The sequence below is a fragment of the Muscardinus avellanarius genome, assembly GCF_963383645.1.
Source record: "Muscardinus avellanarius genome assembly, chromosome: 21".
Taxonomy (NCBI): Eukaryota; Metazoa; Chordata; class Mammalia; order Rodentia; family Gliridae; genus Muscardinus; species Muscardinus avellanarius.
In genome coordinates, this window is record NC_137807.1 from 930,420 (window position 1) to 952,424 (window position 22,005).

Below are 22,005 nucleotides of genomic sequence, written 5' to 3' on the forward strand. Positions count from 1 at the left end.
TGCTGAGCTTAGACAAACGCTTCTTCAAAACAAGGGGTATTAGCTCCTAAAAGACTCCTCTAAAGTTAAAAAGATTGAGAGAACATTCAGCCACTGGGTTATTGCATATTAAAAAAAAACACTACGTGTCTCTTAAAGGATATATGTTTACGTCTCCAACCTGGCCTCCTGTCTCATGAATCTCAGAAGACACCACTAACGTCTAAACCAATAAAAGCCTCTTGTCCACACGGAACCCTCCGGAACCTCGACCTAGAGGAACTTCACTTCCCGGGACCGGGAAGGCTCATCCGAGAGCCAGGGGCCGGGCTGCGCAGACGGAGCCGGCTCAGAGCACCAGCCGGTCCTCCCCGCCCTCCCGAGTTACCTGGCCCAGCGCCGCCTGGCTCTGCTGGCTCAGGAAGCACTGCCGCTTGCACGCCATCAGCTGCTCAAAGTCGCGCCACATCTTGGCTTGTTTCATGTTGGGACCGTGGCGCTCTCGCACAGCTTTTTGCTTTTCCCGGAGTTTCTATCATTAAAAGAATAATAAATAACGAGCTGTGAGTGATGGGGATTTGCTGCTATTTTTCTGAGTCCGAAGCATACGGTATGTTTCATACAGTTGAGAGGTAATAGTTAAATAACCAGGCTCGTCTACAAAGAGGTCTAAACCAAGATTTAAAAGTTCATTAAAATTTAAGGAATTTGTGAAACAAAAGTGTAAAAAGAGCAGAGTAGTACAAAAGGGAGGGAGAAGCACGCAGGGAGGCCGGCAGGCACAGCGCCCGCACTGCGCACGCGGCCCTGCGCGCATAAAATAGGTCTGGGGGTGTAGCCCGGGGGCAGGAAGCCCCTGGGTTCCATCCCTAATCTCACACACACACACACACACACACACACACACACACACACACACAATTATAGCCAACAAAATGATTTTTTGTTTTGTTTAGTTACCAGGAATTGAACCCAGGGATGCTCTACAACTGAGCTACGTACCCTTTTTATTTTTTATTTGGAGACAGGGTCTCACTAAATCGCTCAATTGTCCAGGCTGGTCTTGAACCTGTGACGCCCCGTCCTCAGCCTCCCAAGTTACTAGGGGTTATAGGTGTGCGCCGCCGCGCCCAGCAAGCAGCCAGGTTTTGATACACTACCCGGCATACGAGTACATAGACTTAAGCTTATGTTACAAATAACTTATTTTACAACAAACGTTTGTATTCTCATAAACTAAAACAAAAGGATGTGGAAAGGCTATTAAACAGACCAGTAAGTTTTGGTGGTGCTGGGTTCCTGGAAGCCCTCCTGCCTCCGGGCTACACCCCCAGGCCTGTTTTTTTTTATTATTATTGTTGTTATTATTATTATTATTATTATTTTGGTGGCGCTGGGCTCCTGGAAGCCCTCCTACCCCCGGGCTATACCCCCAGGCCTATTTATTATTATTATTATTATTATTATTATTATTATTATTATTATTATTTTGGTGGCGCTGGGGCTCCTGGAAGCCCTCCTACCTCCGGGCTACACCCCCAGGCCTGTTTTTTATTATTATTATTGTTATTGTTGTTATTATTATTATTATTATTATTATTATTTTGATGGCGCTGGGGCTCCTGGAAGCCCTCCTACCCCCGGGCTACACCCCCAGGCCTGTTTATTATCATTATTATTATTATTATTATTATTATTATTATTATTATTATTATTGGTGGCGCTGGGCTCCTGGAAGCCCTCCTACCACCGGGCTACACCCCCAGGCCTATTTATTATTATTATTATTATTATTATTATTATTATTATTTTGGCGGTACTGGGGCTCCTGGAAGCCCTTCTACCTCCGGGCTACACTCCCAGGCCTATTTTATATTTTATTTGGAAACAGGGTCTCACTAAGTTGCTGAGAGCCTCACTAAGTAGCTGAGGCTGGCTTTGAACCTGTGCGATCCTGTCTCAGCCTCCCAAGCGTGGGGATTACCAGCTTGCGCCGCCACGCCCGGCAAGACCAAGAATTTTAAGAGTTCTGAGCGTGATTTTAAATTAAGGAACTACTTAAAACTGTAACTTTATGTTATTGGAATAATTTCCTTGTCAAGAATCCTAACAACCTATAAAAGTTATTTAAAGAACCAAAGACAGGATGTGGGCACCGTCTGTGTCAGGAATATTAAATTTAATTTGCTTCAGAACCATACGTGTTTGAAACCTTTAGCTTAATGAATACAACTGACTTTAGTATGTAATTTATTTTAAAGCGGATTGTTATTTGATACAGATTTATTGTGTAGAGAGTTGTAATGTACAAAAAATAAAATACTTGTCATGGATCATATTGTCCCGTAACGGTGGGGGCCGGCAGCCCGAGGAGGCCGCGGGCGGGAGGCTGGCTGCCAGCAGTCTGCAAACCTGGTTCATTCGGACTCGAGGTCAGTTCTGGAGGTGGGAGGAAGGGCCAAGGAGCTTTGCTTCCTTTTTCTTGATTCTTTCTTTTTTTTTTTGGTCCTGGGGATTGAACCCAAAGACATTTACTTCTGAGCTATGCCTCCAGCCCTATTTTTTATTCTTTGTTTTGAAAGTTGCAGGGCGCCTCACTAAGTAGCTGAGCTGGCTGTGATCCTGCGATCCTCCTGCCTGTCTCCCAGGTACTGGGATTACAAGCGTGCGCCATCACGCCTAGTTCTTTATTTTTTTTAAATTCTGATTTTGAAACAAGGTCTCACTAGGTTTCTGAGGCTGGCACCAGATCGGCGATCCTCCTGCTTCAGCCTCCAAGCCCTGGGACTGCGGCGCGCGCCGCCACGCCTGGCTGAGGAGCCGAAACGACAGCTGTGACCCGGGAGGGAGCCAGTCGCTGGACCACTCTCAGAATACTTGACGGCAGGCCTCCCGCCGCTTTCTCCACGGACCCTTCAGTACATCGCTCTATTAGAAGGGAAAGCACTGTCTTTTTGGGGGTGCTGGGGACCGAGCCCAGGGTCTTGCGTGTGATGAGCAGGCAAAGCGCCACCTCTGAGCCACATCCCGGCCCTCGAGTAATCTTTGACCACATCTTGTAATTAAATATGAGTCTTTAAAAGGATGCAAGTCTTGATAAACATGTCTGTGCACATCAGCATCCATCCAAAGAGGTTTGAAAACAGAAATAAAGGAATGTTTTCATATTATAGAACATGAAATATTTTGATGAAAGTCAATTCTTAACAATCAAAGTAAATCCTAAAATCCTGTAGTGAAAACATGATGTAAATGCCAGGTGCGGCGGTGCCCGTCTGTAATCCCAGTACTTAGGAGGCTGAGATAGGAGGATTGAGATTTGAGGCCAGGCTCAGCAACTTAGTGAATAAAATAGGGCTGGGGTATAGCTCAGAGGCAGAATGCCCCTGGGGTCAATCTCCACACACACACACACACACACACACACACACACACACACACACTCTCTCTCTCTCTACTGTACAAATGAATGCCTACAACTTAATTAGTGCTTCTTAATATGAAAATTATTTCATTTTTTTCTTTTAGGTATGGCATATAATTCTATAAAATCAAGGCATATAAAGTTTACTGACAAAGGGGCAATTAGCTTTAGGAGGTTTCCTTTCATTTCTTTTTAGTTATTCTCATGAATCTAATAATAACAATATTTTTAGACGTTTATTCATGAATCATAAAAACAGAACAGATGAACATTTTTTAGAGAAATGGTTCATTCTAGATTTGGGACAGGAAATGTACAAGATAAGCGTGGAACACTCTGTCACACCAGAAAAAAAAGCCATCAAAGCCTACTAGGTGTTTTCAAAAGGACGCAGGAGCCGGGCGTGGTGCGCGCGCTCGGCACCCCAGCATTCAGGAGGCGGGGACCGGAGGATCGCGGTTCATGGGCAGCCTCAGCTACTTAGTGGGGGCCCTTTGTAACTCAGTGAGAGTCTGTTTCAAAATAAAGAATAAAAAATAAGGCAGGGGGTGTAGCTCGGAGGTCGAATGCCCCTGGGTTCCATCCCCAGCACCACACACACACACACACACACACGCGCGCGCGCGCACGCACACACACACACACAGAAAATGCTCTATTGATTCGATGACATTCTCATTCCTTGCGCACACAGCGCTGCTGCACACCGGGGACTGCAGCCGGGAAGAGAGCTCACCACAAGCTCCCCGCGCTCGGGAGGTGGAGACAGGAGGATCGCGCTGGCTTAGGAGACCCTGTTTCCAAATTTAAAAAATGGAAAAATAGGTCTGGGAGTGTAGCTCGGAGGTAGAAGGGCTTCCAGGAACCCCAGTACCACCAAAATAAATAAATAAATAAAAATAAAATAAAATAAGACTGGTCATGAGTTCAATTATTGAAGTTGGGTTATAAGTACACCTGGATAGTATCTCTACCTTTTATATAGTTTTGAAAAATTTCACAGTGAGATTTTTTTTGGTGTGTGTGTGTATGTGGAACTGGGGACAGAACCCAGGGGCATTCTACCTCTGAGCTACACCCCTACCCCTATTTTATTCTTTATTTTGAAACAGGGTCTCATAAGTAGCTGAGGCTGGCCGCGAACCTTTGACCCTCCCGTCTCAGCTTCCCAAGTACTGGGATGACAGGTACTTCCAGCTACTATTTATCTCTTTCTTTCCTTCCTTCCTTCCTTCCTTCCTTCCTTCCTTCCTTCCTCTCTCTCTCTCCTCCCTCCCTTCTCTCTCTCTCTCTCTCTCTCTCTCTCTCTCTCTCTCTCTCTCTCTCTCTCTCTCTCTTCCTTTCTGTCTTTCTTTGTAGTACTGGAGATGAAACCCAGAGGCATTCTACCTCTATCTAAGGCTGTCCGCGAACCGCAATCCTCCTGTCTCAGCCTCCCAAATGCTGGGATTACAAGCATGCACCCCCACGCCAAGCTCTGATTCTTTACTTTGAAACAAGGTCTCACTAAATTGCAGGGGGCCTCACTAAGTCATTGAGGCTAGCTGTGAACCTACAATCCTCCTGTCTCAGCCTCCTCCCAAGTACTAGAATTACAAATGTGTGCCACCACGCCTGGATTAAGATTTTTTTTGAGGAAGGGTTACTGAAATTGAACCTAAAGGTATTCTACCTCCAAGCTATATCTCCAGCTTGATTTTATTTCTTAATTGGAAACGTGGTCTCATTAGGTTGCCGAGGGCCTCCCTAAGTTGCTGAGGCTGGCTCTGCACCTATGATCCTCCTGTCTCAGCCTCCCAAGTGCTGGGATTCTAAGTGTGTGCTACTGCACCCAGCTAAGATTTTTTAAAATGAAGAATATATCTACTCTATTTAGCTACTACTCTATTATTTACTATACTCTTTCTCTCTCTCTCTCTTTTGCGGTACTGGGGATAAAACCCAGGGGCATTCTACCTCTGAGCTACACCCCCAGTCCTATTTTTTAGTATATATATATAATTTATTAATTTTTTTGGTGGTACTGGGGTTCCTGGAAGCCCTTCTACCTCTGGGCTACACTCCCAGACCTATTTTATATTTTTTTATTTGGAAACAGGTTCTCTTAAGCCAGCGCGGCTGGCTCCAAACCAGCGCGATCCTCCTGTCTCCGCCTCCCAAGGGCGGGGATTACAAGCGTGCGCCACCATGCCCAGCCTAGTCTTTACATTTTTTGAAACAGAGTCTCACTGAGTTGTGAAGGGCCTCGCTCAGTACCTGAGGGCCTCCACGAACCGTGATCCTCTGGTCCCCGCCTCCTGAATGCTGGGATTATAAATGTGCGCCACCACGCCCAGCTGCCACTTTTTATTCTTTATTTTGAAACAGGGTCTCACCGAGTTGGGAAAGCCTCACTAAGCAGCTGAGGCTGACTGCGAACCGCGATCGTCCTGTCTCAGCCTCCTGTCTCAGCCTCCAGAAGGCCGGGATGACTCCGGCTACCATTTGTTTTTCTGAAGTTCACCATTAGAATATTATTAGGTTCCTAGGAGCTAATTCAGCTTTTATGTAAAAAACATAGATATGTGTATTTTTAGATGATACTTCAAACCAAAAAAAAAGTAAATCAGCACGAATCATTTTCCCAGGAGCGACTCAGTGAGTCTGACCTCGAGCTCAGCTGTAAACGCGCTGAGCCCCAAGCAAAGCCGTGCTTTCCATTTGTACTTCAACAACAGATAAACTGCAACCGGCGTGCTGCCCACACCTGTGACCGCGGGACTTTGGAGGCTGAGACTCGAGGACCGCAGGTTCAAGGACAGCCTCGGCAACTTGATGAGCCTCTCAGCAATTTAGTGAGACTGTTTCAAAATAAAAACTGAAAAGGGTTGGGGTGTAGCTCAGAGGTAGATTGCCCTTTGGGTTCAGTTCCCAGTTTAAAGAAGAGGTAAGATAAAAAGAATGGACAAGTTTCAAATACACATAGAGAGACGCCAGCTTGGTGATGCACTCCTGTAATCCAGGACGTGAGAGGTGGGGCAGGAGGACCACGGGTTCAAGGCCAGCCTCAGCAAGCAGTGACGCTCTCAGCAACCTAGGGAGACCCTGTTTCAAAATAAAGATAAAACAGGACTGGGGGGTGTATGTAGCTCAGCGGTAGAAGGCCTCTGGGTGCCATCCCCAGTACTGCAAACAAACAAACAAAACAAAAATCATAAAGATTTTTGAAAATCATGAGTGGGCGTGGTGACGCACACTTCTAAGACTCATACATGGGAGGCTGAGACAGGAGGATCACAGGTTCACAGCCAGACTCAGCTGCTTAGTGAGACCCTGTTTCAAAATAAAAAATAAAGCCGGGCGTGGTGGCGCACGCTTGTCATCCCCGCGCTTGGGAGGCGGAGACAGGAGGATCGCGCTGGTTCGAAGCCAGCCGCGCGCGCTGGCTTAGGAGACCCTGTTTCCAAATAAAAATGTAAAAATAGGTCTGGGAGTGTAGCCTGGAGGTAGAAGGGCTTCCAGGAACCCCAGTACCACCAAATAAATAAATAAATAAATAAATAAATACATAAAAAAATAAAAAATAAAAAATAAAAAATAGGGCTGGGGTACAGCTTAAGTAAAATGCCCCTGGGTTCAATCCCCAGTTGCACACACACAAAAATAAAAAACATACAATAGGGCTGGGAGTATAGCTCAGAGGTAGAATGCCCCTGGGTTCAGTCCCCAGGAACAAAAAATAAAAAATAAAAGTAAAAAGTCCACTGTAGGGCTGGGGCTCAGTGGTAGAGCTTTCCTAGAAGCCCAGCAGTCCAGCACCAGGAGGCCCTGGGCTCCATTCTCAGCAGAAGGAAGACAGACACAATGGATCTTTCATTAACAATTTCCCTTCAAAAATTATGCTATAATTTTTAGCAAGCATGATCATGTCATAATCATGAGTTAGAAGACAAAATCAGATACATTAAAAAATAAACAATTCTTACCTTTCCAAGGTTTTCTTGTTCAGCAATATTTTTGGTATACTGTTCCCTAGAGAATCAAATAATGATTTACTTTCAATTTATTTCATTTGATTTAATCATGTAAGTAAATTATAAGTTAATGTATCTACCTAATTATATGAGGCAATATGGCTTCCGTGTCAGAGTCACAATGGAAACCGTGTTATCAAACGCTTTACCTCTCCCCATCTTAGTCAGCTCTTCTAGTAAACAGTAATTTAACAACAGCAAAAAGGCAAGCAGTGCATAGGCAATTAAGAGAATTAAGATGTAAGCACTATGTCTAGCTAATCTACCCTTAAAACAATGGCAACTCATTTGCTTAAATTACACTTTGTATTTAATGAGGTTTGTAGAAATAAAAGGATACACTTTTTTTTTTTGCGGTTCTAGGGGTGGAACCCAGGGGCATTCTACCTCCGTGCTACACCCCCTGCCCTATTTTTTATTCTTTACTTTGAAACAGGGTCTCACTGAGTCCTGGAGAGCCTCACTAAGTAGCTGAGGCTGGCCGCGAACCGCGATCCTCCTGTCTCAGCCTCCCAAGAGCGGGGATTACAAGCGTGCGCCACCGTGCCCGGCTAGAGATACACATTTTAAATAGACATTAAGTAGTATTTAGTTCTGCAACTTTACTTCTAGAAAATTATCCTGCAGAAAAACTCCCTAAAAGTGAAGACTATTAAAATCAGCACTGTTCAGAACAGAAAAAATCTGGGGACTAAACACCTCTGAGGGGATGTCTAAGGAAATCACGATACAGTCATTCAAAAAATAACACAGAGCCGGGCGTGGTGCGCACGCTTGTAATCCCCGCGCTTGGGAGGCTGAGGCAGGAGGATCGCGCAGGTTCGAAGCCAGCCTCAGCTACTTACTGAGGCTCTCAGCAACTTAGTGAGACCCTGTTTCCAAATAAAATAGAAAATAGGTCTGGGAGTACAGCCCGGAGGTAGAAAGCCTCTGGGTTCCACCCCCAGTACCACCAAAAAAAAACCCAAAAAAACAAAAAATAACACAGAGCCGGGTGTGGCGGCGCACGCTTGTAATCCCCGCGCTTGGGAGGCTGAGACAGGAGAATCGCGCAGGTTCGAAGCCAGCCTCGGCTACTTAGTGAGGCTCTCAGCAACTTAGTGAGACCCTGTTTCCAAATAAAGTATAAAGTGGGTCTGGGAGTACAGCCTGGAGGTAGAAAGCCTCTGGGTTCCACCCCAGTACCACCAAAAAAAAAAAAAAAAAAATGTACTAATGAGTTTAGAACATAATCATATCAATTTTATTCGCCAAATTCTTATCACGTACTTCCGTAGTCATGGCACAATATTTTTTCCTAAGGAAAACTAGGGAACAATGCAGGTTCATAATGACTTTTAAACAATGGAAAAGAGCCTGCTGCTAGAGAACTGACAGGAGCCAGAGGCCCAGGGCCAGCGTTTCCTTCTTTCCAATTTGTGTCGCTAATCTTAGAAAAAATGGAACTTAAACTTCAACGTTTTATTTTTCAAGAGTAAAGTTATTCTCATTCCTTAGCACTGACTATACAGATTTATTTGAGCAAATTTTGAATGCAATGACAGAATCTGAATAAGGACATTCTTAGTTCAAAATGGGAGAAAAACACTTCTATCTATAGGATACATTCGGTCTGGCCCGCATGCCAGGGTTTTATATACATATATTTTTTTTCAGACTTTGCAAGACACTATTTCTTAGATGCTTTTGTAAAATTAATGTGTGCGTGTCTCAAAATCTGAACAGAAATCTCAAATAAATGTGAATCTTACTGAGTTCTTACTGGATAATAAAAGCAAAACGTCTAGCTTTTGATGAGGGCAAGGGAGGCTCATCTTGTTCAGCTGCTGTGCTTTATTTCAGCTGGCCGTCCAACTAAAAACGAAGATTTCAAGGCAAGAATTGACCTGTCACAGCATGCCACAAGCTAGACTCCCCAGAACGTCAGCGTTTAGGGGCTGAGCAGGATGTCCCCGCCCTCTCGGTCACCCGGGCCTGCTGCAATGCAGGCAGGCGGTGAGGGCTGGGACGTGTGAGTGTGAGAGTGAGTGTGGGGCTGGGGATGGAACCCAGGGCCTTCCACCTCCGGGTCGTACTCCAGCCCTATTTTATTTTTATTTGGAAACAGGGCCTCGCTAGGTTGATGAGAGTCTCAATACTTGCTGAGGCTGTCCTCGAACCTGAGATCCTCCTGTCTCAGCCTCCCAAGTATTGGGATTATAAGCACGTGCCACCATGCCTGGATATCGTGTGTGTGTGTGTGTGTGTGTGTGTGTGTGTGGTACTGATGATTGAACCTAGGAGGAATCTACCTCAGAGCAACATCCCCAGCCTATTTTATTTTTACTATCAACAGGGTCTCATGAGGTTGCTGAGCGTCTATTTGCTGAGTTTGTCCTTGAACCTGCGATTCTTCTGTCTCAGTCTACCAAGGACTAGGATTCCAGGTGTGCACCACCACGCCTGGCTAGGAGTTTCTTCTTCTTCTTCCCAGGGGCTTTCTACCTCTGGGCTATACTCTCAGACTGATTTTTATATTTTACTTGGAAACAGGGTCTCACTAAGTTGCTGAGAGCCTCACTAAGTAGCTGAGGCTGGCTTCGAACCTGCGCGATCCTCCTGTCTCAGCCTCCCAAGCGTGGGGATTACGAGCGTGCGCCACCACAACCGGCTGTGAGACCGTTTTAAATAAAAATACAATAGGCTGGGAGGTGTAGCTTGGTGAGAGGCGCATGCGCGCACCCCCCCCCCCAGCAGGTGAACTCTTGCCTGACGGCCTTTCTTTTCTCCTGCTGGTCAGAGGAGACGTAGGCCTTCATCTCGTCGGTGGCGCGGCGCAGCCGCACCTCAAGGTCCTGCGTGGAAAGGTGGGTTTCAGTGGCGTCTTTGATACAGAAAAACCTCGGGCAAATTCTGGCGTGCGTTCTGTCTCACCTTAATCATACAGTTTGTGTAGTGGTATTTACTTTCTTCTTGGAGGCATTCTTCGCGGAGCCCTCTCACTTCCTACAACAGCGATGGTGAAGGGGCCGTTACTGAAGGAAGGCGGCGGCTGCCGGGAGGACGCAGCGGTCTCCCTCCGGCCGGCACCCATGGCGAAGCCCAGGGTATCTGGGGTGGGGCTGGTCCATGAAGAAAACGGCAGCGGACGTGACGCAGGCAAGGCCGGGCCGTGCGGCGGGGCGGGCGCAGCAGACAGGGCAGCACAGCACAGAAGCTTCTAGGAGTGCCCCCCAGGCCCGTGGGCCTGACGGAGGCGCCCAGGTTGGAAACAGGCTCCCGGGCTGCTGTACGGAGTAAACGCAGGAGAGCGGGAGGGGAGGCAGGCCAGCGGGCTCAGGCCACCGGGAGCCAGGCGGGACGGCGCTGGGCTTGGGCAGTAGTGGCAGATGGAGGTGGTCAGCGTGTACACGGGGCCCAAAGAAACAGAGGGCTCTGGAGCGCGGACACAGCAGAGGAGGTGGGAGGTGGCGCGGAAGGCTGGCATCCACACCCCGCCGCTGCCACCGCCGCCGGGGGCACGCTGGCGCCTGGGCTGAGCCCTCAGTCTCAGGAGGCGCCGCGCTCTTACCTGTTCCAGTTTGCTTGTTTTTTTTTTTTTTTTTTTTTTTTTTTGTGGTACTGGGGATGGAACCCAGGGGCCCTCTACCTCTAGGCTACACTCCCAGACCTATTTTATATTTTATTTGGAGACAGGGTCTCTTAAGCCAGCTGAGGCTGGCTTTGAACCTGCGTGATCCTCCTGTCTCCACCTCCCAAGCGCAGGGATTACAAGCGTGCCCACCACGCGCGGCTTACCTGTTCCAGTTTGGACCGATTGCTCTCGAGGCCCGCTGCACAGCTATCGTACTGGGATTTCTTCTCGTCACACTCCTGGGTCAGCTCCTAGTGTGAAGGGGGCAAAGATGGGCAGGTGACAAGCAGGCCTCAGGTGGCTCCTCGAAGCTTCTTGGCACACTTGCCAGCTACTCATACCATGATGGACATGTGAGATCCGAGTTCTGTGGGGTGGAGGCGGCGGTAGAGTCACAGCGACCTTACCATCGGGGCTGTGGCGCCAGGTGGACAAGTGCGCCATCCCTCCCCGAGAGCCGCCAAGGGTCCACGGTGGCAGGTGGCGGGCGCGGGGATCAGTGAGGGGGACAGCTGCCCAGAGCCGCCGCCTCTGCCGTCTACCCGACTTACCCTGAGCACGGAGGATTAGTAAGGAGGCCAGGAAGGTGAACAGGGGAGGGGGTGCTTTTAAAGGGTTTTTTTTGTCTTTTTTGGAACCGGGGACCGAACCCAGAATGCCACACCTGCAAAGCAGGCGCTTTGCCACTGAGCGACATCCCGGCCCCAAGGGGGTGCTTTTAAGAAAGACACCGTGTGTAAAAGATTGGAAGCTAAAAAGAACAAGAACACCGAAGGAACTTCTAAGCCGTTGACGGCGCTGGCCTGGGCCTGGGAAGGAGCGAGGGAGGAAGAAGACCGAGGCTGGGGCCTGGCCACTGGCGCCCGTGCACACTAGGGAGTTTGAGCTGGACCGACAGCAAGGGAGTCTCCAACGCCCTCGAGGGGTGTCCTGACCCCCGCACGGCGCCCGGAGATGCTTTGGGAAGGCCCAGACCTCCAAGGGCTTCTGCCCTCTGAAAAGGGGCGAAGTCCACAGTTTTAGTAGTTTCAGAGTTTATACTAATGTGATGTTTTGAACAAGATAATCTGATATTTTGCTATAAATACCTATACTGCTAGAAAGAGCTGATTTTTTTTTTTTTTTTTTTGCAGGTGTGGGGATGGAACCCTGGGCATTCAACCTCTGAGCTACACCCCCTGCCCTATTTTTTATTCTTTATTTTGAAACAGGGTCTCACTGAGTTGCAGAGGGCCTTGCTAAGTAGCTAAGGCTGTCCGCGAACCACGATCCTCCTGTCTCAGCCTCCGAATGTTGGGATGACAAGTGCGCCCACGCCCAGCTGAGTTGAATATTTTTGATTGGGGAAGGTAACATCCTTTAAATCCAGAGTAAAGCTGGATTCTCTAGGAAGGAAGGAACAAGGGTGACCGTGGAGGAGGAGAAGGAGGAGGAGGAGGAGGAGGAGGAGGAGGAGGAGGAGGACGACGACGACGACGACGACGACGACGACGCAGCCGGCTGGACAGCAGAGACTTCAATGTCCAAGTCGGGAGGGAGAAAAGCCTGCGGCCTATGCAGACTGGACGTTAGCACTAAGAACCCTGTAACCCACCCACACTGCCTGCACCAGGAAACTGCGAGGAAAGGGTTAAGCAGGTCTGGGAAAGGCCTGGCTTTCAAGGTCTCCCTGGAAACTGGAGCGTGGCCAGGGCTCAGCACCCTGCCCTTGTCCTGCGGGCCAGGACTGCATCCGGTGCGGTACCAAAGGCTGAGGGTCAAGGAGCTGTGGCTCCATCTACCAAAGTGACCTACAGACTCCCGTGCCTCTCAGGGTCACGCGTGCACACGCTCATGGGAGGGGAGGCAGATGTGTGCGCACACGCGGCAGCTGGGCAGCCCTTCTGTCTGGCGAGCCTGGCAACCCAGGTGCTAAGCATGCCATGGCCTCCCAGCTCTGCGGCTCCAAGACAGGGAGGACGCCCCGGGCAGGCTCATCCTGCCTCCGGTAGAGGGGCTCCTCGGTGGAGACCGCAACTCAGTGTCAGCTCCAAGCTTGTGAGATGCCCTTTCTTTCTTTTCTTTTCTTTCTTTTTATTTTTTTGCAGTACTGGGGATGAAACCCAGGGACATTCTACCTCCAGGCTACACCCCCAGTCCTATTTTTATTCTTCATTTTGAAGCAGGGTCTCACTGAGTTGCAGAGGGCCTCACTAAGTAGCCAAGGCTGGCCGTGAACCTGAGATCCTCCTGTCTCAGCCTCCCAAGCACTGGGATTATAAGTGTGAGTCACTATACCCAGCTCAGCTTGTGATACTGTGTGTGTGTGTGTGTGTGTGTTACTGCAGATGAAACCAGGGGCATTCTACCGCTGATCTATACCTCCAGCGTCCTACTTTACAGCTGAGGCTGGCCTTGACCCTGCGATCCTCCTGTCCTGGGATTACAAACATGCACCACCACGCCTGGCTAGCTTGTGATCCTTCTAAAACACCCAGCAGAATACTGCAAAGCCACCCTGGAGGCCACACTGCGTAGCCCAGCTGCCAGGATTGAAGAGGGGAGACCTGCTCAAGGCGAAATAGCTGTTCCAAAGAGAATCAGGAGACAGGAAGCGCAGCAGGAACTCTGCACTAGAAACACGTCCACTCACTACGCACACGGGGAGATTAGGAAAACAGGAGGGAAGCCAAAGGAAAAAGGTAACTGTGGAAACTGGAACCTAAACGGATAGACTAAACATAAGAAAGACGAGACACTGCTGAGGAGACAGAAGAACGGGGCGGGGAGTGGTGGCGCAGCTGAGACAGGAGCATGGCAGGTGCCACGGTGGCCTCAGCAAGTAGTGAGACTCTCAGTCACTTACTGAGACCCTTTTTCAAAAGAAAAAAAAAAAAAAAAAAGAACCAGGGGTGTAGTTCAGGGGTAGACTGCCCCTGGGTTCAATCCTCAGTACTACCAAAAAAAAAAAAAAAATTAGAAAACAAAGCCAGGCATGGTGGCAGCACACTCCAGTGATCTCAGTACTTGAGGCTGAGACAGGAGGATCAAAGTTTGAGGCCGTCCCGGCAACTTAATGAGGCCCTGTTTCAAGACAAGATGCAGATAGGAGTGTGAGGTTGAACAGTAAGAAACACACTAAAGATGTCTGACGTACACCTTAGGTAGACGACATGGAAGAGATAATATTTAAAAATATTATGTAAGCCAGGCGCACGCTCGTCATCCCCGCGCTCGGGAGGCCGAGACAGGAGGAGCGCACGGGTTCGAAGCCAGCCTCAGCTACTTAGCGAGGCTCTCAGCAACTCAGTGAGACCCTGTTTCCAAGTAAAATACAAAATAGGTGTGGGAGTGTAGCCCAGAGGTAGAAAGCCTCTGGGTTCCATCCCCAGCACCACAAGAAACAAAACAAAAAAATATGTAGAATTTTTCCAGAATTAATGGAAAACACAACACAATTCTAGCACACTCATTAAAACTAGGTCCAGCCGGGCGTGGTGGCGCACACTTGTCATCCCAGCACTCGGGAGGCTGAGACTGGAGGATCGCGGTTCACGGCCAGCCTCAGCTACTTAGTGAGGCCCTCTGCAACTCAGTGAGACCCTGTTTCAAAAATAAATAAATAAATAAGGCAAGGGGCGTAGTTCGGAGGTCGAATGCCCCTGGGTTCCATCCCCAGACCCCCCCCAAAAAAAAAAAAAAAAACCCTAAGTGTACACTTAGCTTGTGGTAGAGAAACATGGACATTAAAGCCAATGACAGGAGAGAATTGCCCGAGAGAGAAGACGAGCTGACAGAGCCCTGCAATGCAGCAGGAGAGGGCAGCAGGGAGGTCTTGACCACACCATCATTCACACACAAATAAAGGATGGGTTGCTTCTTGTCATAATTCTTTACTTAGGGAATTACTAAAAGAAAAACAAGGGAGCTGAAATTCAGAAAGAGGGAAACCGGCTCCAGGAGGAAGGAGTAAAATAAAAGCAGCAATGGTGAGGGCTGCTGGCTATCTGGGCCAAGTGAACAGGTGCGATTAGAGAAAGTGGTTACAGCACCTGCACCGTGACAACGACTTTATTTATTCATTCATCGGCGGCCTGGGGATTGAACCCGGTGGCATTCTACCTCTGAGCTACGCTTCCGGCCTATTCTATTTATTTTGAAATCGGGTCCTGATAAGTTGCCAAGGCTGGCTTCCAAGCTGGATTCTTCCCAGCACGTGGGCTGCCTGGGTGACCACTCAGGAGGAACACAGGTGAGGCCACACACTCTAAGGTCAAGGCAGGAAAGGCAGCGAGGCCGGCGGGGCGGAGCCGCTTTCCGATCCTCCAGCATGCCAGGGCCTGGCAGGGCCCCTGTTCTCCCGGCCTTTCTGGAGGCCCCTATGGAGGGCAAATCGGAGAGCAGGGAGACAGAGGGGAAAGGCGGGGTGGGGGTCCAAGGAGACTGAGAGGAGAGCAGAGGTGGGTGGAGGGCAGGTCGAGGTCAGGTCACAGGGCAAGCAGGCCTGCAGTGGGCGGGGAGGTCAAATGACATCATTTCCAGCTAGCAAATCAAAGCAGAGCATGAGTACACTCAAGGTGTCCAGATAGGCCGAGCGAGACCACAGGACGGCCCAATCAGAGCCGAGGGAGGAGGGAGGAGGAGGGACCACACTCACTCCCTTCTCCCAGCAGGGTGAGTAGACGCTCCATAGGGACATGCAGGATCCATGGCAGAGAGGAAATGTAAAGGCGAGAACAGGCCAGCACGCACGCGGGCACGCGCACACACACAGAAAGTAGGAGAGCTTTTTTTTTATAGGCTTTAAAATCAAAAGCCAAATATAAAATGACTCCACCAAGACCAAAAAATATAAAAGAGTTAAATTTATCTGTTAAATGTTTCAGACGGTATCATACAGCGAGCCTAATTCAAGACCTATCCAGGAGACACACCTGAAACAATGGTTTCTAAACAGTGACAGGCAAAGCTGGCGGCCGCCTGAGAGCCAGTCCCTGGGGGGGCCAGAGGCCGGGGAGCCGAATCCTGGCGCTGCCTGGCAATACGACACCCCATCCCAAAAGAGTAATAAGCAAGCCGGGCGCGGTGGGCACGCTTGGAATCCCAGCACTTGGGATGCAGACAGGAGGGTCGCGGTTCGCGGCCAGCCTCAGCTACTCGGTGAGGCCCTTTGCCACTCAGTGAAGACTGAAAAATAGGGGTGGGGGCGTAGCTTGGAGGCCAAATGCTTCTGGGTTCCATCCTCAGACCCGCAAAAAAAGAAGTAAAATCAGTCTGGGGACGTATCTTGGAGGTAGAATGCCTCTGGGTTCAATCCCCATGACCCAAATAAGTAAATAAGTAAAATTAAATAAAGATAAAATCAGGCTGGGGTGTCGCTCAGAGGTAGAATGCCCAGGGTTTAATCTCCATGACCACAAAAATAAATAAATAAATAAATAAATAAACAAATAAATAAATAAATAAACAAACAAATAAATGAATACATGAACATTCCTGGCTGCTGTCTGTTGGGTTTCAGTTTAAATCCCTTCTTTCTCTCCCCCATCCCTACTAATTTATGCCAAAATGAGTAGCATAAATTAAACAAAACCTTTGTAGGTCACATCATTAAAATAATAATTTATTTTCTATAATTACTCAAGCAAAATGCTCAGTAGTCTAACTATACATCAGAATAAGACGAAACACTAAAAAAATCCCCAAATCAAATGACTTACTTGACATTTCTGACGCAACTGTCGAAGTTCTTTTATAACTGGGGCTAGAGCTGATTTCTTCTCAGACACCAAGGCATTCAGTTTTTTTACCTACCATTTAAGCAAAAGACATGATGTCTAAGAAATAATTAAAAAGAAAATGTTACCTGCATAAAAGTATGCATTGCAGTGTTTAAGAGTATAAAAACTATGAGTGGTTTCAGTGCCAAACAGTGGGGCTGGGCGCAGTGCCAGTCTACTCCCCAGCACGGCGGATGGTGCCACCTAGTAATTCAGAATGTCGGTTATCGCGGGTGACCCTAGTACTTGGAAGGCTGAGACAGGAGGACTTCAGGATTAAGGCTAGCCTCAGCAATTTACTGACATTCTGTTTTGAAATAAAAAGTAAAATCAGGCTGAGGGTATGGCTCAGAGGTAGAACACCTCTAGGTTCCATCGTACTACCAAAAATAAGTCAATCAATAAATAATAAAAAGGACCATACATATACACAAATGCCAGTTAATAAGACTGTAAATCATTATGGGGAAATATTTATTTATTTATTGGTGGTACTGGGGATGGAACTCAGGGGCCTTCTACCTCCGGGCTACACTCTCAGACCTATTTTATACTTTATTTGGAAGCAGGGTCTCACTAAGTTGCTGAGAGCCTCACTAAGTAGCTGAGGCTGGCTTCGAACCTGTGCCATCCTCCTGTCTCAGCCTCGCAAGTGCTGGGATTACAAGCGTGCCCACCACGCCTCCTAGGTCAATACTTTAGAACATGGTGCCTTTTTTTTTTTTTTGGTGGTACTGAGGGTGGAACCCAGAGGCTTTCTACCTCCAAGTTATACTCCCAGACCTATTTTATATTTTACTTGGAAACAGGATCTCACTAAGTTGCTGAGGCTGGCTTCAAACCTGCGCGATCCTCCTGTCTCAGCCTCCCAAGTGCGGGGATTACAAACGTGCGCCACCATTTTTGGCAGTACCGGGGATTGAACCTAGGGGCATTCTACTTCCAAGCTACATCTATGGGGAAATATTTATAATCTAACACTGAATGAATAAAGTAAATGCAAAGTTATCTTATATAACAACAATCATGTTATATACAGTTATATAAGTATATATATATAGTTATGTAGGTTATATAAAAACATATAGACATTTGAATGAAGTGATATTCAAAGTGCTTAATAATCTGAATGGTACAAGTAACGATCAACAGATACGAGTCGCTGGACAGATACGGTCCTAGAGGCCTCTTTTATACTAATTGCTAACCTCTGTGTGTGGGTGGCACTGCAGATAGAACCCAGGGGCATTATGCCTCCAAGCTACGGCCCAGTCCTATTTTATTTTTTATTTGGAAATAGGGTCTCACTAAGTTGTGGAGGGCCTCACTGAGTTGCAGAGGCTGGCCGTGAACCTGCGAGCCTCCCGTCTCGGTCTCCCAAGCACTGGGATTACAGGTATGTGCCACTGTGCCCGGCAAAAGCTAATCCTTTTAGTGGTTAGATTTTAGTAAAATCCAGAAGGTGTTAGGGCAAGGCCCTGTGTGCACGAGGTGCTCTGAGAGGCTGGGGAAGCAGCCATTTCCCACAGGTAAGAAAAGCTTGGAAGATGATACCGTGTGACGCGAACGCGCCGGGACTCGGGCTGTGCGGCCTCGCGAGCGTGGACACCCACTAAGGACACTGCACGAAAATGAAAATCTTTACTAGGCAGAGTGGGCAGATTTGGGGAAACTTGATTTTTTATTGTGAATATTTCTCTAATGTTAAATAGCTGTGTGGGGTACTAGGGATCGATCCTACAGACATTCTCTCTCCAGGCTCTACCTTCAGATCTTTTTATTTTTGTTTTGAAGCCGGGGCTCACCAGGTTCCTGAAAGTCTTGCTGAGTTGCTGAGGCCGGCCCAGCCCGTGGTCCTCCAATCCTCCAATCTCACCCTCCCGAGTATGGGATTACAGATGTGCTCCACGATGCCAGGCTTAGCTTTTTTTTTTTTTTTTTGCGGTACTGGGGATGGAACCCAGGGGCCTTCTACCTCCAGCTACATCCCCACCCCTTTTTTTTTTTTTTTTTTTTTTTTTTTTTGGTGGTACTGGGGTTCCTGGAAACCCTTCTACTTCTGGGCTACACTCCCAGACCTACTTTTTATATTTTTATTTGGAAACAGGGTCTCCTAAGCCAGTGTGGCTGGCTTCGAACCTGTGCGTTCCTCCTGTCTCCACCTCCCAAGCGGAGGGATTATACGCGAGAGCCACTACGCCCGGCCCCAGCCCTGTTTTTTATTCTTTATTTTGAAACAGGGTCTCACGAGTTGCAGAGGGCCTCACTAAGTAGCTGAGGCTGGCTTTGAACCTGTGCGGTCCTCCTGTCTCAGCTTCCCAAGTGCGGGGATTACAAGTGTGCGCCACCACACCCGGCTTCAGGCTTAGCTTTTAGACATCTAAAAAGTTTCCAAATGCATGAGCCATGAGGAGTTGAGCGGTCTTATTAGAATGGAGAAATTCAAGAGAGGATAAACACAAAACACCCGTTTCCTAGCAACAGAAAACAACCAAGTAGCTGGAAGGACGTGAGGTCACCATTTCCGACATGTCGCCCAGCGTCCGGCCTTTGGCCTCGTCCACTTCGCTCTTCAGCGCCGACACCCTTTCCAGCTCCTCTTGGGTGTAACTGTACCCAGATATGCCTTTCTTCTCCTCAATCGTTTGCTACAAGTAAGAAATAAAAAGGCCCCAAGTGGGTGTCAATGTTGTGTTGGTTCCAAGGAGCAGGACAGACTTCACACTCTAAGAGTTATCAATCAAGTGAGCTCTTCAGAACCCTGAAGGACGCCTCTGTGCACGTCTTTCATTCACAGCAGGAGCCGACACAGTTTTCTACACGAGGAAGCGTTTCTGACCTTAGAGTTTAGAACAACCACAAACCACAAGGCTGGCCCGCAGCCTCCGCAGGGCGCTCAGCAAGCAGCCGGTGAGCTGGGACTCTGTCCCCGGCTCTCAGAGCTCACGGGAAGGTGAGCGGGGCATGGATGGGAAGCCCCGGCCCCGGCCCCGGAGGGCCTTCCTGAACCAGATCCCAGCCGAGGCATGGAGGAGCCAGCCCACCAGAGAAGAGCCGCAGAGTGCCCAGCCCAGAGACTCCAGAAGAGAGCTACGGCAAAGACCGATCGTTCGGTCAGATGTGGCGACAAGGTCCAGCAAGAAAACTAAGAGCTGATCGCTGAGCCCGGCCTGCTGGCGCACGCCTGGAATCCCAGCTCTTGGGAAGCTGAGTCGGGAGGATCACTGGTTTGAGGCCAGCCTCAGCAATTTAGTGAGGCTCTGTTTCAAAATAAAAATAAAATGGGGCAGGGGCTGGGGCAGAAATACGTCCTCCGGTCGTGGAAGAAGCAGGCTTGGAATCCGAACCAGAAAAAACCCGAAGATCTCCAAACGCTAGACTTTAAGCAGTAAGTACTTGGCCTAAGAAAGCCCCAACGGAAATACAATAATGTGAGCCGGTGGCAGGAGGCACCCGGAGCCAGCCCGGCGAGCACCACAGAGCTCCGCGGAGCACGGCCGCCCGCACCGCGGCTCAGCCTCCGCAAGCACCCCCAGCCAGGGCCGCGAACCCCGCGCTGCGCCTGCTGAGGACGCCTTTGCAAAGCTCGGAAATGCACGCGCCCAGGGAAGAAGGGAGGACTCTCCGCCCAGGACGCCATGAGAAACGAGTATTTTGCAGTCCTTCGCTTGGTGTGATAATATTACTCATATTAACTAGCTAAGTAAAAGAAAAACCTACTTGGACTTTAAATCTATTAATAACCTCAAAGTCAGCACACATTTTAAAAAGCCATTAAAACAAATGAACCCGCTTACATGGCATCTCTGCAATTCATCAGAGAACATTAATAACTTTTATGTTTTTCCTAGTAAAAACGATCACCCCCCACAGAGCCGCGCCCGCCTCGCCGCGCCTCCGCTTGGCTGTGCCGCGCAGGATAAACCGCCTCACCAGCTGCTGGTGAAAGTTTTCATGCCGCTGCTTGAGGAGTTCTTCTGTCCTTTGCAAGAGACCGAATTCGGCTCTGAATTCAGCTATGATTTGATGCTTCTTTTTGAAAACTGTGCTCTTGCTTCGAAGTTTACTGACGTATCGTTTGAACTGTAAAAAGAGACATAATATGTAACCTAGTAACCAAAGTAACTAAATGAGAAAACTCCTCCACTCAACAACACTATCAAAAGCATATAAGTTTTATTAGAAGACTTGGAAACACTAACCTCTCAAAATATTATGTGTATGTTTTCCTGGAAGCCCTTCTACCTCTGGGCTACACTCCCAGACCTATTTTTTATATTTTTATTTGGAAACAGGGTTTCTTAAGCCAGCGCGGCTGGCTTCGAACCTGCGTGATCCTCCTGTCTCCGCCTCCCAAACGAGGGAATTACAAGCGTGCGCCACCACGCCCGGCATATGTGTATGTTTTTATTTTTTGGCCCCATCTAAGTATTCTATTTTTTTTTTTTTTGGTGGTCCTGGGGGGGGGAAACCCAGAGGCTTTCTACCTCCAGGCTATACTCCCAGACCTATTTTCTATTTTATTTGGAAACAGGGTCTCACTAAGTTGCTGAGAGCCTCACTAAGTAGCTGAGGCTGGCTTCGAACCTGCGCGATCCTCCTGCCTCAGCCTCCTAAGCGCGGGGATTACAAGTGTGCGCCACCACGCCCGGCTCATCTAAGTGTTCTAAATCCTTATATAAAAGCTATTCATTTCAGGTTTGCCTATAAATAAAGATTAAGAAAATAGAAACTTGAGCAAGGCGTGCTGGTACACACCTGTAAGCTAGTACTTGGGAGGTTGAGACAGTAGGATCTCAAGTTTGAAGACAGCCTCAGCTACTTAGTGAGACTCGGCAACTTAGCAAGACCTTGTTTCAAAATAAAAGGGGTGGGTGTACCTCAGAGGTAGAATGCCTCTGGGTTCAATCTCTAGTCTCACACGTGCAAAAAAGAAGCCGGGTGTGGTGGGCACGCTTGGAATCTCAGCATCTGGGAGGCTGAGACGGGAGGATGGCGGTTGGAAGACAGCCTCCGCTACTACTTAGTGAGGCCCTCTGCAACTCATGAGACTCTGTTTCAAAATAAAGAATTAAAAAAAAAAAAAAGGGCTAAGCTGGGTGTGGTGGCTCATACTTGTAATCCCAGTGCTTAGAAGGCTGAGACAGGAAGATCGCACGGCTTCGAAGCCAGCCTCAGCTACTTAGTGAGGCTCTCAGCAACTTAGTGAGACCCTGT

The 22,005-nt window shown here is 48.4% G+C and overlaps 1 protein-coding gene across 1 annotated transcript in view; it reads right to left on the reverse strand.

Annotated features, from left to right (window-relative positions):
• Window positions 1-328: 328 nt before the first annotated feature.
• Window positions 329-22,005, reverse strand: part of IFT81 (intraflagellar transport 81) — a gene marked incomplete at both ends in the record, with an annotated part of 51,871 nt that continues 30,194 nt past the window's right edge. The window contains 8 exons of the mRNA XM_080717640.1: window positions 329-511; window positions 7,369-7,414; window positions 10,165-10,250; window positions 10,330-10,401; window positions 11,194-11,280; window positions 16,729-16,818; window positions 19,308-19,436; window positions 20,722-20,871. Coding sequence (XP_080573766.1) covers window positions 329-511; window positions 7,369-7,414; window positions 10,165-10,250; window positions 10,330-10,401; window positions 11,194-11,280; window positions 16,729-16,818; window positions 19,308-19,436; window positions 20,722-20,871 — 843 coding nt within the window. The remainder of the gene's footprint in view (window positions 512-7,368; window positions 7,415-10,164; window positions 10,251-10,329; window positions 10,402-11,193; window positions 11,281-16,728; window positions 16,819-19,307; window positions 19,437-20,721; window positions 20,872-22,005) is intronic.